The sequence below is a fragment of the Neodiprion lecontei genome, chromosome 2 (genome assembly GCF_021901455.1).
Source record: "Neodiprion lecontei isolate iyNeoLeco1 chromosome 2, iyNeoLeco1.1, whole genome shotgun sequence".
In the NCBI taxonomy this organism is placed as follows: domain Eukaryota; kingdom Metazoa; phylum Arthropoda; class Insecta; order Hymenoptera; family Diprionidae; genus Neodiprion; species Neodiprion lecontei.
The window spans coordinates 2,558,170-2,572,780 of record NC_060261.1 but is presented as its reverse complement, the minus strand read 5'-3'; the positions used below and the strand labels follow the sequence as shown (position 1 = coordinate 2,572,780).

The 14,611-nt window shown below is 36.7% G+C and overlaps 1 protein-coding gene across 2 annotated transcripts; it reads left to right on the top strand.

The window, feature by feature from the left end:
* The first annotated feature begins 344 nt into the window (after positions 1 to 344).
* Positions 345 to 8,391, top strand: LOC107216722 (transcription initiation factor TFIID subunit 4). 2 transcript variants are annotated; one of them, XM_015653998.2, is made up of 10 exons: positions 345 to 1,911; positions 2,598 to 2,873; positions 4,345 to 4,461; positions 4,552 to 4,887; positions 5,388 to 5,528; positions 5,863 to 6,122; positions 6,271 to 6,437; positions 6,529 to 6,659; positions 6,744 to 6,926; positions 7,095 to 8,391. In XM_015653998.2, exons 1-10 carry the CDS (start codon positions 907 to 909, stop codon positions 7,371 to 7,373), a joined length of 2,895 nt encoding a protein of 964 aa, XP_015509484.2. In that variant the 5' UTR covers positions 345 to 906; the 3' UTR covers positions 7,374 to 8,391. The 2 variants fall into 2 exon arrangements, with proteins under 2 accessions (XP_015509484.2, XP_046589162.1); XM_046733206.1 differs by having other exon boundaries at positions 346 to 1,911; positions 2,598 to 2,810.
* Positions 8,392 to 14,611: the final 6,220 nt, after the last annotated feature.

The window sequence follows — 14,611 nt, the reverse complement described above, 5'->3', positions numbered from 1 at the left end:
TATCGAAATATTTAATAAAATTTGTCGTATGTAGAAATCGGATGATTGTAACATAGATATTATAATATAAAATATCTCGAGAGCAAATCATTCAAACAAAGCTTGTTGTAATAGCTATAACAGTCCAAGTTTTGAGTTGGCGTTTCGAAATTGCAACATTCGAAAGTGCAGCTGTTTTACCGGGCATAATAAAGGTGGATTCGCATGGCCGTGGCTTTACGTCGCAGTAATAATAGAAACCCTCCTGTATCGATGGGACAGCAACTGCGGCGTTGAAATGACTTTGTGAACGCACAAAGCTAAATCATTTGTATAAACTTACGAGTGTCCAGTCTCGTGTGATGAGTTAGTTTATGGTCAATTGTATTTCTGTTTATCGAATCATCAACAAATACTTGTGTTGAATGTTATCTGGAAATAATAAGAGAAGAACTAAACGAAAGAAATTGAAAAAGAAAAAACGAGAACGAAATCGACTACGCGAATCTTAAACTAATCGGGACCAGAAATGAGTTTGAAATGACTTATTGGTTGACTATTTCCGAGCTGGCCATTTTGGCGGGTGACGTGTTTTGGTGTTCTACTCATTGACATGCAGCCATATCAAAAGAAGGTGTAAAGGAGGGAAAGGCATTAACGCAAGGCTAGTAGGCGTTCACTGCGTTACGTAACGCGTAAAATGAGTAGCGTCGAAATAGCCGGTATAAAGAAGTAGCGAGGAAAAAACAAGAAGTAAACAGTACGAGGATACTATGGGGAATAATATCGATTTGCGCGTGTACTGCCCGATGGTAAACAGAAGATATGATGTATTCAATTTCCAGCTGCGCTAGGGGCAATGCACGATGGGAATAATTTTCTGTAGGCGCATGCGCAGTTCAGTTTACAGTTGGAGCTTGAAAGAAAATGGCGTCAGCTAAGTTTCTGGAGGAAGCTCTTAGTACGGACGTCGATGAATCCGCAGTAAACGCGATCGTCGGTTCGCTCGAGACGCAGTTGGTCACATCAACGCCGCCGATCTCAACCCACCAAGTGAACTCCGGTTCGGTTAATCAAAACCGTCAGTTAAACAGTGGGATTTCAAACGGGGGTACCATCATCTCCGCGGGACTGAAACATGGGGTTGCTAACGGCGGTGCTACTTCGATGAACAACCTGATATCCCAGGACCCGAGCAAGTCAATCACGACCAGCACCCTGTTGCCGGTGAACGTCGTCACCTCGAACACGATAGCGCATACAACATCGCAACAGCATCCACAGTCAGGAATTCCCGCTGCTGCCTACATAAACCAAGTCACAACCAATCAACAAACGAACATTACTAATATAACCAAAACACACGATCACCAACAACAGCAGCAGCAGCAGCAACATCAGCAACAGCAGCAGCACCAGCAGTCTGTCAAACTGGTGTATCCCTCACAGGGACAGACCATATCCACCACAGGTGTGGTTAACGTTAACAACAGGCTGTCATTCCCCACCCAAACAGTTGGCCATTTACCCAACGGCAGTCTAGGGGTGACCACGCAGACTGTGCTTCAGACTACCTCCGGCCTTGCTCACAACATCGGCTCTATAACACAGGCCAACAGCCAGTCCTCGGCTAATGTCAACAAGCAGCAGGGGGGTGGCACTGCCTTGGTTATAAAGACTAGCGCCACACCTGGGGGAATGGTTTCCGTCCCAATGTCCGTTCCCGTTTCAGTGGCTGGGAATGCCACCAGCACCACCCTGCAAGGGAAGGCTGGCGTCACTTCTACCATAGTACCTAGCAATGTCCAAATTTTAAACGTAAACACAATGAGGCCCGGTACTCCTGTCGCTGGACAACAGCAGGGCAAGCAAGTTGCCTCGAGGGTCGTCATTGGACAACACATGGTCGGTGCCAGACCTGGTGCACCCGGGGTAAGATGCTTTTTTAACGACATTTTCATTCATCATTTTCGCATTCATTTGCTCTTGCCAATATTTCGGTATCAACTTTTCTGCAATCCCTCCAATAACCTTGCAGAATATCAAAAGTGACTGGTATTTTATGTATCTCGTGTTTTTCAAGACTTATTTGTCAATCACAGAACTGTCTTTTTATTTTCTATTTTACAATAACCTTGAAACAGTTTCGCCCATTCATTCTTGCTCAAGCGAGCAAACCAAGTGTCAGCGCCGATTTCTGCATGTTTACAGTGAATCATTTTTGATGTGCGCAATATCGTTATTATTTTCATTTTTTTTTAACAATTTCCATTTTATGATCTCAAACGCAGATTCAGTTTATCGGCTATTCAAAAAGAAAAAATCATTATAAGTTTGAATAACATGTTACAATTTTTGTTATCTAGGGTTTCAGCTATGCAGAATTGATTTTTTCATCCGATGACGATTTCAAACTATATTTTAAGTAAAATACATGTGCAAAAGTTGCAAACTACCGAATCTTCTCCTGTTATAATCTTCAAATTCAAGGTTCTCAGTTTGCGGAAACAAATGGCCAGTTTATTCCTAGCAGCGATCGATTGTTAACGCATTCACTGTCAATGAAACTACCAGATTTTGATGAAACCGATTTAACATTTGGGAATTTGGCATTTCAGATAACACTGCAGGCCCTCCAAGGTCTTCAACCTGGAACCCAGGGACATCTGCTTTTGAAAACTGAGAATGGGCAATACCAATTGCTGAGGGTAGGACCGGCGCCACCCACAGGTACCCCTGGGGGAGGGAATGTCACCCCGAACAGTATTGCCGGAAGCGCAGTGGTTGCTCCGACCGCAGGCACAACTTATCGCCTAACCTCTGTGCCGGCTGTAAGTAGGCTGAACACTCAGTTCACTGGCCCGCCACTCGCCACGTTAAGAAAACCCATTCAGGTGACGCACACTCATAACTCGTAAGAGTCTCTTGATGTAGTGGCGTTGTAGATTTGCACTGTTTTATTGACTTTAGTTGATTGGAATAGTGGTTTTTCCTTTCATTTTTTGTCCTTTTTTCTTAGAAGCGCAATATACCGTGCATATCTTTGTTGGAAAGTGTTACAAGTCCAAGTTGGATTTATATTTTACTGTAAATTCAATTGTCAATTTGTTACAAGAAATACGTGGAATGATTCTTGGTAACCGTTTTCTTTCCTCCGGCAATGTTTTATTCTCATCGACGTAATATTTGATATCATTTTTAACTAATTTTCGTTGGACATATGATTTGATTTAGAATTTACGATAGATGTCACTCGAATGTTTTTCTCTGTATCGCAAGGTATGCATCACACTGCATATATTGTATCACTTTATTATCATTTTGTACTATTCAGGATATTTTTTTGACAGAAGTTTTTAAATTGCAAATTTTGCCTTCCTACTATTGAAAAGAAGTTTTCTGAATTACTAAAAGTAAACTTATTAAATTCGTCAGTATCATCAGTTTCAATGATAAATAGAAATTCGTAACTTTAAAAATGTTTAGCTATTATATTCATGTCATACGGTATTATTTGAGGTGTTGAATACCACTGACCATTTGCAACCAGTCTTATTAATATTCTCGATTAAGCTACCATGTAATTTTTCGATGAGCCCGAACTACAATGTCGGTTGCATGTCTGTTAAGTAGAAATATCAAAGTGTTCTTACAATGCTTGATAAATATGTAATTGGTCAGTTTATGTGATGCTATTTGAGTAGGTACAATTCACTTTTTCATTTCAAATAGCCACGTTTGATTGCAAAAAATCAATCAAAGTTCATAATCTCAGTCCAAGTATTAATTTCTACTATTATTTACAAATTTAGTTCGTTTTTTGTCTTTTTTGTATTGTATACTATTCCCACAGCTTAAGTATGGAATGATATATCCATTAGCATAAATTCCACACGATTGTCCAACTGCTAAACGGCTATTTAGACATGAAAAAAATGTTGCTAGTGGTATAGAAGTGAATTTCATAGTGCTTGATGATTACGCGCCCTTCAGTTTTCTGTAATGGCAAATTCTGTCATGTTTGTATCACATTTTTATTATTATACGTGTAGTTTGATTGCCGAAATTATTTACTTATTCGTTGTATTTGTTCTGTGACATGAAATTGCGTGTGAGTAGTAGTGGTGCATTATTTTAACGGTAGTGGTTTGCGCAAATTACGTATTTATTTTTTATTTTTTTTTTTATTTTTCCCTCAAATTGCAACTGTAGTAAAAGAAAACGATATGAAAATCAACGCTTCCTTGATTGACAAAATTTCATCCAGTATAAAAAAAAATGTTTGAACGGATTTTCATATCGTTCCTCAATATTGCAAATATGAAAAGCAATGAGGTTAGTTACAAATGATTAATTTTCATCTAGACGGTAGCTGCAAGTGTTACAACTGTGACCACGACTCCTGGTACTGTAACTACTGTAGCAGCCGCAGCTCCAATACCTGCTGCAACTAAAGTTCCAACAGCACAAAGTCCTGCCCAGGTAAAAAACATGTTGACTTTTGTCTTTGTTTCATGTACAACCATCGCGAATTAATAATATAATAAAAATGGTGTAATTCTTCTTTTTCAGCGTCAAACCACAGATAATACCAAAGAAAAGTGCCGTAAATTCTTAGCAAATTTGTTAGAGTTGTCTAGTCGAGAACCTAAAGCAGTGGAACGAAATGTTCGGACGTTGATTCAAGAATTAATTGATACTAAAGTTGAACCGGAAGAATTTTGTGATAGACTTGAAAGATTGCTTAATGCCTCGCCTCAACCATGCCTCATCGGGTTCCTCAAGAAGAGCTTGCCGCTTCTCAGACAGTCCCTCGTCACCAAGGATCTTGTTATTGAAGGCATACGTCCCCCTCCTGCAAACGTTGTTTTCTCCATAGCAGACAGTACGTCGGTAGCTCAGGCACAGGTGGGTGTATTCAATATGGCAAACTGTTGTATTAAAATTTTCATATTAATATTGTCGATATCCGTCCATGTTTAAATTATAATCAGGGTTGTTACGTGACCTAGCAAATCGAGATGTTCTTTGGGGGGGGATTATTTGTCATGTTGGAAAAGTCGAGGAATTTCACGTAATTATAAACGCTCATTAAATATCTCGGAGGTATACTTATATTACAGTACAAATATTCATAAGCTATTAGATAAGTTGAATGCATTTCATTATTTAAATTAACGTTTCATTGTTACTGTCGTACTTAATTGTGTATACTACAAACTTCTTTCCCGTGAGCTTCAGAACAAACTTGTATTTTATATATTGAAAACTTGGGAAAAATGGGGAATTCAGTGGGAAAAAAACTAATAACCCTGACCGAATCGCTCTTATGTAAAATACTCGATTGTTAAATAATCGCTAATTAAACTTCGAGCGTGTTATTCACTTGACATTATGTTTCCTACCAGAATCAGCTGAGGCCAACTGTTGCTGTAGCTACGGGTCCAGTGGGAGGAGGCATAACGACAACCCAAGTACGTGTTATGGCGCCTCTCGCAGGGGCAACCACGATGGTTCAACGACCAGCACAACAAATCCAACAGAGACTGGTATGGTTGAGTTCACATAAAGTTTGATCATTGCGTATTTTTTCTCTTGGACTTTCGTAGTTGAAGTCCATTGTTTTTGTTCTCGATAATGTTCTGTTTCGCTGAGACATTGTTCAGATCGGATTAAATTCGATCAACTCCAATTGTAATTTCTTAGCATTTATTTCTAATTTACCGATGATACCGTCTCTTCAAGATCCGTAAACTTTGTTAGGATCTAGCACAGGGATGCTTAACTTTGTTTTCGATATGCGTCCCCCCTAACTCATCCATATTTAAATGGATTGCTGTATTTTTGGTTTCACTAGAAAAGTTCGGCAATACAATATTTTAGATCAGACCGGTAGTGACGATGGTCCGTAGCCCGACGACACACACGGTCAAAACAACAGTGGCGGTGAGCGGTATTCGACCTACTGCTCCCACCGTTCAAAAACCTCCTGTCGCTAACGTCATTAAGACGGTTGCTACCACAGCACAGGGCAAGACTATCAACACCACTACTACCCAGAATAAAGCCGTAGTGCCTTCCTTCGTTCCAAAACCAACGGCTAAAGAGAAAGAGAAGAAAACTTTCTCTTCGGCAGGATACACGTAAGTTATCGTGTATTGCGAATTTGTGTATCTACATAGCAAATAAGAGTATTGGAAATTGTGGGTATTATTGAGATTTGTCGCTATTAATCATTGATTGATATTTTTGTAACTTTTACTTTTCCTTTTCATACCGTAACTTCTTCAGCGGTGACGACGATATAAACGATGTAGCAGCTATGGGAGGTGTGAATCTCGCTGAAGAATCGCAGAGGATTCTTGGATCGACTGAATTTGTTGGTACGCAGATTCGGTCTTGTAAAGACGAAATCTTTTTACACATGATTCCGTTACAGCAAAGGATTAAACAAATAGGTAATTTCTTCGGCTGTGCTTGACATTTTTCATCTCTTCGCTTGAGAAGCATTCCATTTATTTATAAACATACAAATTCTTATCCTTCCAGTTTCAAGTTACGGATTAGAAGAACCCAACGCGGAAGTCGCGTCGCTAATTTCGCACGCTACCCAGGAGAGGCTAAAAAATTTAGTTGAAAAGCTTGCAGTAATAGCGGAACATAGGATAGACCTCATCAAGGTAAAGTTTGCAGATCTGAGCATGCCGTGAATGGAATTTCATGCAGTTCTGAGTTTTGCTCCTAACAATCGTTGTTGTTGTCAGGTTGATCCTAGGTACGAAGTTACACAGGATGTAAGGACGCAGTTGAAATTTTTAGAGGAACTCGACAGGGTAGAGCGTAGACGGCACGAAGAACAGGAAAGAGAATTACTTCTGAGAGCTGCGAAAAGTCGCGCCAAAACCGAAGATCCTGAACAAGCCAAACTCAAGGCTAAAGCCAAGGAGGTATGCGCCGTCTAATTTTGATTTGATACCCAATTACAAGACTCGATCTTACTAGTTTCTCACATATGTCGGCGGCATCAGTTTCCGATACAAAATTTCACTTTATTTCTTAATTATTTCGGTAAAGATATTTCAGAAAATTACGAAGTATTTTATATCTCATTGTAGATGCAACGGGCCGAGATGGAAGAACTGAGGCAAAGAGAAGCGAATCTAACGGCTTTGCAAGCGATCGGTCCACGCAAGAAGCAAAAATTGGACATCGGCAGTTCGCCGGGAGGGACGGGTGGTGGAAGCGGAGTGAACTCTTCGACGTCCGGTCTTAGTAGGCAAATGCCGATGAGACCGCGGCTAAAAAGGGTCAACTACAGAGACCTTTTGTTCCTGTTGGAACAGGAGAAGGAGACGTGTAGGAGTACGACGCTTTATAAGTCATACTTGAAGTGATGTTGTGCGAGGGGCAGGAACGAGAGTGACCCGCCCTATCCCTGGCGCCCAAATTGCATGGTCTTGCGTGAGCTGGCCTCATTGGACCCTGATCATCACCGCGGTGTTGTCGTTATTGCATATCTGCCGGTGTTTCGTCATACGTGTACAATGAAACTCACCATAGGTTGGCCTGGTATTTTCATATACATTCAAAAGTAAACGATTCGTTTCGTGTACCAACGTCGATTAAACATTTATAAGCTACCCCCGGCCCTCCCTCTCTCCCCATCACCCCCGAGACTCCGTCACTCCCCTTCTTATATTGTAAATGACTGATTTTTTTTTTTTTTTTTTTAAGTGTAAAATAAAAATAGATCGTTCTTTATTTTTCAAACACGAGTGAAGAGAAGAAAAATGAAAACAAATGAAAAAAAACGTAAAAAAAAAAAATGAAAGCAAATGTAATAATTGAATCAATGATTATAATAATCGAGCAAAGTGTATGAGCACATCGATCCTCCTCTCCTTGTCGTCGTCTCCGTTGCCGTCGTCGTCGTCAAGGATATATAGTCTTTGATATCGAGTAGCATAATAATACATATGGCGAGAGTAGTGTGCGTATTAGGTCATATAGAACTGTGTGTATATATGGCGTGCAAATGAAATGATTGATCAAGTGAATGACTAAATGATTGAACGGGTGAACGTGACGGATGACGTCAGCGTATTATATATATATATGTATATATATATACATATGTACGTATATATATATACGTATACACATATGTACTTATGTATATGTGTACATATCTACGTATACATATGTATGTATATGAGATATATATGTCGCGCGTGTGTGTATAATGCCTACTGCATTGTAATTCTTGACCTATACTTTTGGACAGTGTTGCGCTAGTGAAATAAGAGAAATAAAAAAAATTAAAAAATAAAATTAAAAAAAAAAAAAAAACTACGGAGAAAAGAAAATTGAAGTAAAAATGGAAAAAATTTAAAAAAAAAAAAAAAATGAGCGTACAGGTTTTGTTAAAATAGTAAATCATATTTTTGCAAATAATAATGATAATAATAATAAATAATTAATTAATAATGAATAATATTAAAGACGTACAGACAAGAAGAAGGAGAAAATTAAATAAAACGGGAATAAAAGAAAAGCACGTTGTCCAAATAGTATGGAATAAAATAATTTGTACAATATATCTAATATACATTACACACATAAAATACTAAATAGTGATAATTTCAATGTTGGTACAACAGAATATAGCCACAACTCGACTATTCTCCACCATGTGATGGAATTGTTATAACAGTATATTATGTTGTAATCTACATTTTCAGTGTTTATAAATTTAGCTGTTACGTTTTTTATTAAAGAAATATTTACAAAAAGTAAGAATTATGAATATTTTTTCGAACGATATTTATAATTTATTATTTATATATAATACACAACGTTATAAATACGATTCTATTCCTCTCATCATCAGGATTATTTAATTACCTTGATAAATAATCTACCGGGAGGTATACGAGTATATACGTATAATATTATATGCTTATTATCTAACTAAAAATTTCGGATTGAACGAAAAGAATGGAATTTGATTATTTTGATTTTTTTTTTTCCATTTTCGAAAGCGTGTACCTGATTTCTGTACAATAGAAAGATATACGCGTATCGCCATATGGGTATTCCTATAAATCATGCGGATTGCAATGCAGATTATCACATTCATACCTAATATTCTCTTCGGTCGCAAAAACCTGGCAGATTAATTTCTCATATCACAACACGAAGAAGGCTCGTAATGGTTTGTTGTGGGTTGCAAATACATCGGTTTTATTTTTCACCCCTTAACATTAAACGGATATTTCGCCATTGCATATTTATTTATTTATTCAACGACTCGAACGTCGCCAAAGCTAAACGCGCGAATATTATTTAAGTATATCTCTCCTATTATGTTAATTAAGCAACACCATTAAATTATCATTTTCACAAGGTGTATTTTCAAAAGTAACCATATGAGCCGCTCTTCGAAGGACCGCAACTTCTCATATGTTTATACAAATTCAGTACATAAAGTCGCATTCTCCGCACACGATTTATTAATCTACACACTTACGCGTTTCTTCTCTTTTGTTATTCTTTGAATATATTTTTTTATGCAGGTATAAAAAAAAAAAAAAATTCGTCTGATTGTACAACTAGTATTATACGTTTGAAGATATGACATATACATGTGTACATAAATCTATTCTCAAAGAGTGAGTCAGCGAGAGAGAGAGAGAGAGAGAGAGAGAGAGAGAGAGAGAGAGAGAGAGAGAGAGAGAGAGAGAGAGAGAGAGAGAGAGAGAGAGAGAGAGAGAGAGAGAGAGAGAGAGAGAGAGAGAGAGAGAGAGAGAGAGAGAGAGAGAGAGAGAGAGAGAGAGAGAGAGAGAGAGAGAGAGAGAGAGAGAGAGAGAATTGGCGTGAATTTTATATAAATTTGTACGATCTTTTTTTTTTTTTCAATCTATATAATCGTTTACGTAATAATACAAACTTCTGCTAAAATTAAAGAATTATCTGTCGACTCTGTATACGAAAGATTATAATCTTTGTTTATTTTTTTTTTACCCGAAACCTATGAGCAGCAAAGAATTTTCCGCTAAATCGATAACGCAAACTTTGTATCTGCCGGTACTTGTTTATATTTTTATTTATTTTTTATTTTTACTTCAAATATAGGCCCGTAAATATTAATCATATCTGTAAGAGAAAAGAGAAAAAGGTCGTGTATTATTTACATTCACGCTCATAAATGCTTTTCACGAATGCCGTTTCGTTAATGAAATAGTTTTATTTGCATGCGTTTGCGAAAGCAAAGGAATAAAAGCTTACACTATTGTATCTAGATTCGTTATATTATCATCATGGCAATATTCTTCACAAACTATAGACAACATGCAATAAATTTCAATAATATGCAATGAAGTATGAACTCAGGATCGTATTTATTACTTCAAAACACTGTTGAAAAGCTGAGTCGGTTATTTATACAGAAAATTAAATATTGCACTAGGTTAGACAGAGCCCTGTATGGAAATAGACACAAGCACATAGTTGGTAAAATTTGTAATTATGATATGTATATAACAGGTATCGTCATATAGATTCACGAAATACGCATGAAACGCATCGCTAGCACTGCCAATTAAAATGATTCCTGTATAACAAATATATACATAATCATTACTTGTCAGAAAACATAGTTATTATTTTATTCGTTATTTCGTTACATGTACAAAACGCGAGACAAGAAAGCAGATTCGCTTTTCTGGTTTTTTTTTTTTTTTATAACAACAAGATCATCGTTCATGCAAATTTAGTATACATCGTAATCCGGTATGCAGATTGATCTATTCAAAAGTGAATCGATTAAAACAAAAAAAAAAGTACGGTGTCAAATTGACGGAGAACACTGCCAATTTAATTAAATCTTGGAGCGTTCAAGTATGAAAAAAGAGATAATTCGTAACGCGTATAAAATGTTTTTTTTTTTATTTATTCATTTTTTTTTTCCCGCGCGACTAGTATGAATAATTACCAATAGCCAATTATACCGAATACATGAAACGGTTGTATAAAATTTGAGCGAAAAAAAAAACAATGTTCGATACGTGTAACAGTTTTATTCTGTTCTAATCAGTTTAGTTTCGCTTTATGGTCACTTTATGCACTGAATTTACCCACGTAGTAATATAATTGCCGTGTCCAAAGACGGGTAAAATTATTTCCGTGTTACGTAAACGAAATTATTCTATTTTCATTTTCAGATTAATTTCACGATCTCTGCGATATTTACTTGAAATTTTCATGTTTTCTATCACATATGCCAATTTTTGTGTTTAAAAAAAAAAAAAATACATTCGAGCGTTTTCTCTGTTGTACTACAATGTATAGATAAAAGCGAATGAAAAGCAAAGAAGAAGAAAAAGGAATAGAGAAAAAACAAATCTATATGTACAGTAAGGGTCTATTGGGTTTCTACACATGATTAGATATATGTATAAAATACTGCTGGTGGTCAGTCAAGTATTGTTTTCTAGGTAACATATGGTGATTTTTTTTTTTTTTTTATACGCATACATACATATATATGCCACTATTCATTGTTAATATGTAAATAATGAGTGAATATAATGATAAGTTTAGCTATTATGTATAGCGTAAGTAATTCGTTGGTGAAACAAAATACAAGGAAGACGAGGAAAAAGAAAATCTCAAGAAAATAATAATAATAATAACAATAATAATAATAATAATAACAAAAATAATACAATAACAGACTAGAGCGAAAATGATATGTAAATGATTTGATCGAGGTCATCTACTATAACTGCTGCGACCTTACCGATATATAATAGAGTTTTTGTAAAAATAATACAGAAAAAAAAGAGAGAACGAAGAAATATGGGAGAAAAACAATGTGAAATTTACTATAAAAAATTTTAAAAAAATACACATTATTCACTATATCCTGTCTATGAATTACGTACATATATATGTACACACATTATGTACGGCTTGTTAAAAGATAAGTCATAGATTTTTCATAATTATTTCAAACGAAAGATAGTTTTTTACTTATAGGCTTAGGTCACACTTTCATTAAGCTGTTATCAATAAAAATAACACTTTTTAACGCTGTTTTAGGTGACATTTTACTTACGTATCACAGTAACCAGTATAACTGCTTTTTGCTTATATACAATTCAAACTACTCCCCGATACCACTTATAATATAATAAGTCTATCCAATTTATATGCATTCATCGTAAAATTCTCTTTATTAAACAGTCAAATTTTCTTTCTGCATTATAGACGCGACGGAAAGAAAAGAAAAAAAAAAAAAAAAATTGAGGCATCAGTGGCTGATAACAAACGTTCCACGTAATAACGAAGTGACAAGACGTTTACTCTCACGATTGTCTCGGCAGCTGGCATGTAAGTATGCTTGATTTCCGTGTTTGCTTTCACTATTCTCGTTTGGAAGATCTGAAGTTTAGGATAGAAATAAAAAAAATTTATCTGTAAAACCGTTTGTCAATGAAATGATTTGAACAATTAGAATAATTATAGCGAATCAAGTTCAATGATGTGAGGTTCCATTATCGGCGGTCAGTCGCGATAGAAAGAAGGATCGTGATTCCAGGGAACGTCGCTGATCCTTATCGCGAGATCCAATTTGATCTTATCACTCGGGTATGCTAAATGCTAGTTTGGTCGTTGTACCGTAACGGACAAAGTTAGACCCGTTTCACATCAGTCGGGTTTCTCAGACGGTATCGCGATACTAGTTATATTAGTATCATTATAAGTAAAGTAGGCTGATGCAGCGGGGCTTATATTGCTACCAGCCTTGACTTCCACCTTATCTTGATATTTGACAAGTACGTGTAACGTATAAACGTCTGTCCTTTTATATAAGTGTAACGTGCAATTTTCATACTTACTGTATAACTGTGAAATCCTGCCAGGACACTATGCGTATAATAACCGATACCCAAATTCTTGGAGAGAAAACTAAGACGTCATGCGAATTACGCCGTACAGTCCGCAGGCTTAATACTTTCGATAACCCATTTATTAAATAGACGTACTTCTTTTATTATACGTGTTCAGGCAGAATATCTTTTCGATATTTTTTCGTTTTTCTTTTTCTTCTTATTGATCGAATTGGCTGGCCGATAATGAAAAGAAATTTTAAAAAAACTCATTAATTTAGGGGAAATTAAATACCGTGGTAATAATTTCGTTCGCGTTAATATTTCTACATAAAATAGTAAAGTACATAATAAAACACCGAAGCGTTTCTTACACACACTCTGTAAAATAAATACATTTAGATAGCTTCGAACAAACTTTAGCCTGCAGTCAACTCTTTGAGTCACAGATTATTGTGCTGAGTCAAGTTTTACAAAAAGATAGTATTCTGTGATCTTTCCCCTCGACCAATCAAGTCTTTTCCCCGGATTCGATCGAATTTCAAATTTTCGTCCGCCATATTGTATCCGCCATTTTGATTTTTTAAAAACCGATTTCAGATCGTAATCGGCGCTCGAAAAACTTTTAATTTATGTAAAACATGCGAAAATTGCAAAGAACAGCAAAGAAGCGGGTATGGTAACATTTCAAAATGCAGTTCTCCTCCAGGACGGATACGTATGCGTTACAAGGATGACGATATAAAGAGGCCATCGGAGGCACGGAGAAAGATCAGGAGAGGTCGCACGGATGTCTTTGCACCGTTGATCAATATTTGCTCTGCTTCGTCGGTTGTTGACCGGAGAAAGCTGTTCCCTCGCGGCTGTTTGAAGCCTCGCCGAGATAGGAGCCGGGCGCAAATTTCAAGATTTATCATGACTCAAGACGACTCGCGGGCCCGTTCAGCCGGTCGTATAGTCAGTCGCCTATTTCACCGTCTACGCAGAACTGTTACGGGTAAATCGACTCATGCTCATTTCGGCAACTTCCGGTTCCGGTATATCGCCTGCGTCCAGCTGCAGATCTCGAATGATCTCATCGGAGTCAGAACGATGATCCTTACACGCTCTTATCTGGACTTTTACCTCAGACTGTAATGAATATTGTCAGAGGAATAAAAGTTGTTGCTGTCCATCGTTGTCTTTGATTTGGTGGGTGTGCAGCTTGGACGGTCTGAAATTGTACTTATTTTTAGTTTTTTTTTTTAAAGAAAATGAAAACACTTTGAGCAAGTTGAGTTTCAATGCTTTACTAGTTATAGTTTCGAGAAAATTTTACAATTTTTTGAATGATATTGATACCAAAATGGCGGCATAGCGCAGATAAATAGCGAGCGACCACGTTTTCAATCCGGTGACAGAATCTTTCAAACTTGTTTATTTACGATTCGAGCTTGTGGCTAGATTTTTGAATTTCAATACTTACATTTTTTTCAACAATTTTTTTTCATAATCGTATATATTTGAAGAAAAATTTTATTTTAACATTTGGGCTACCAGCTCGAACGCAAAAAGGTGTTTTTAACTCAAACATTTTTGTTCATTTGTTACAAGTTAGACAGTGATGTCACGAGTTGTTCGCTACTTACATGCGGCATGTCGCCATTTTGTTATTAATTTCAATGAGAAAATTCTAAAACGTTCTTGAAACTGTAAGTAATAAAGCTCTCAAGCTCAAATTGTTGCAAGTGTCTTCATAA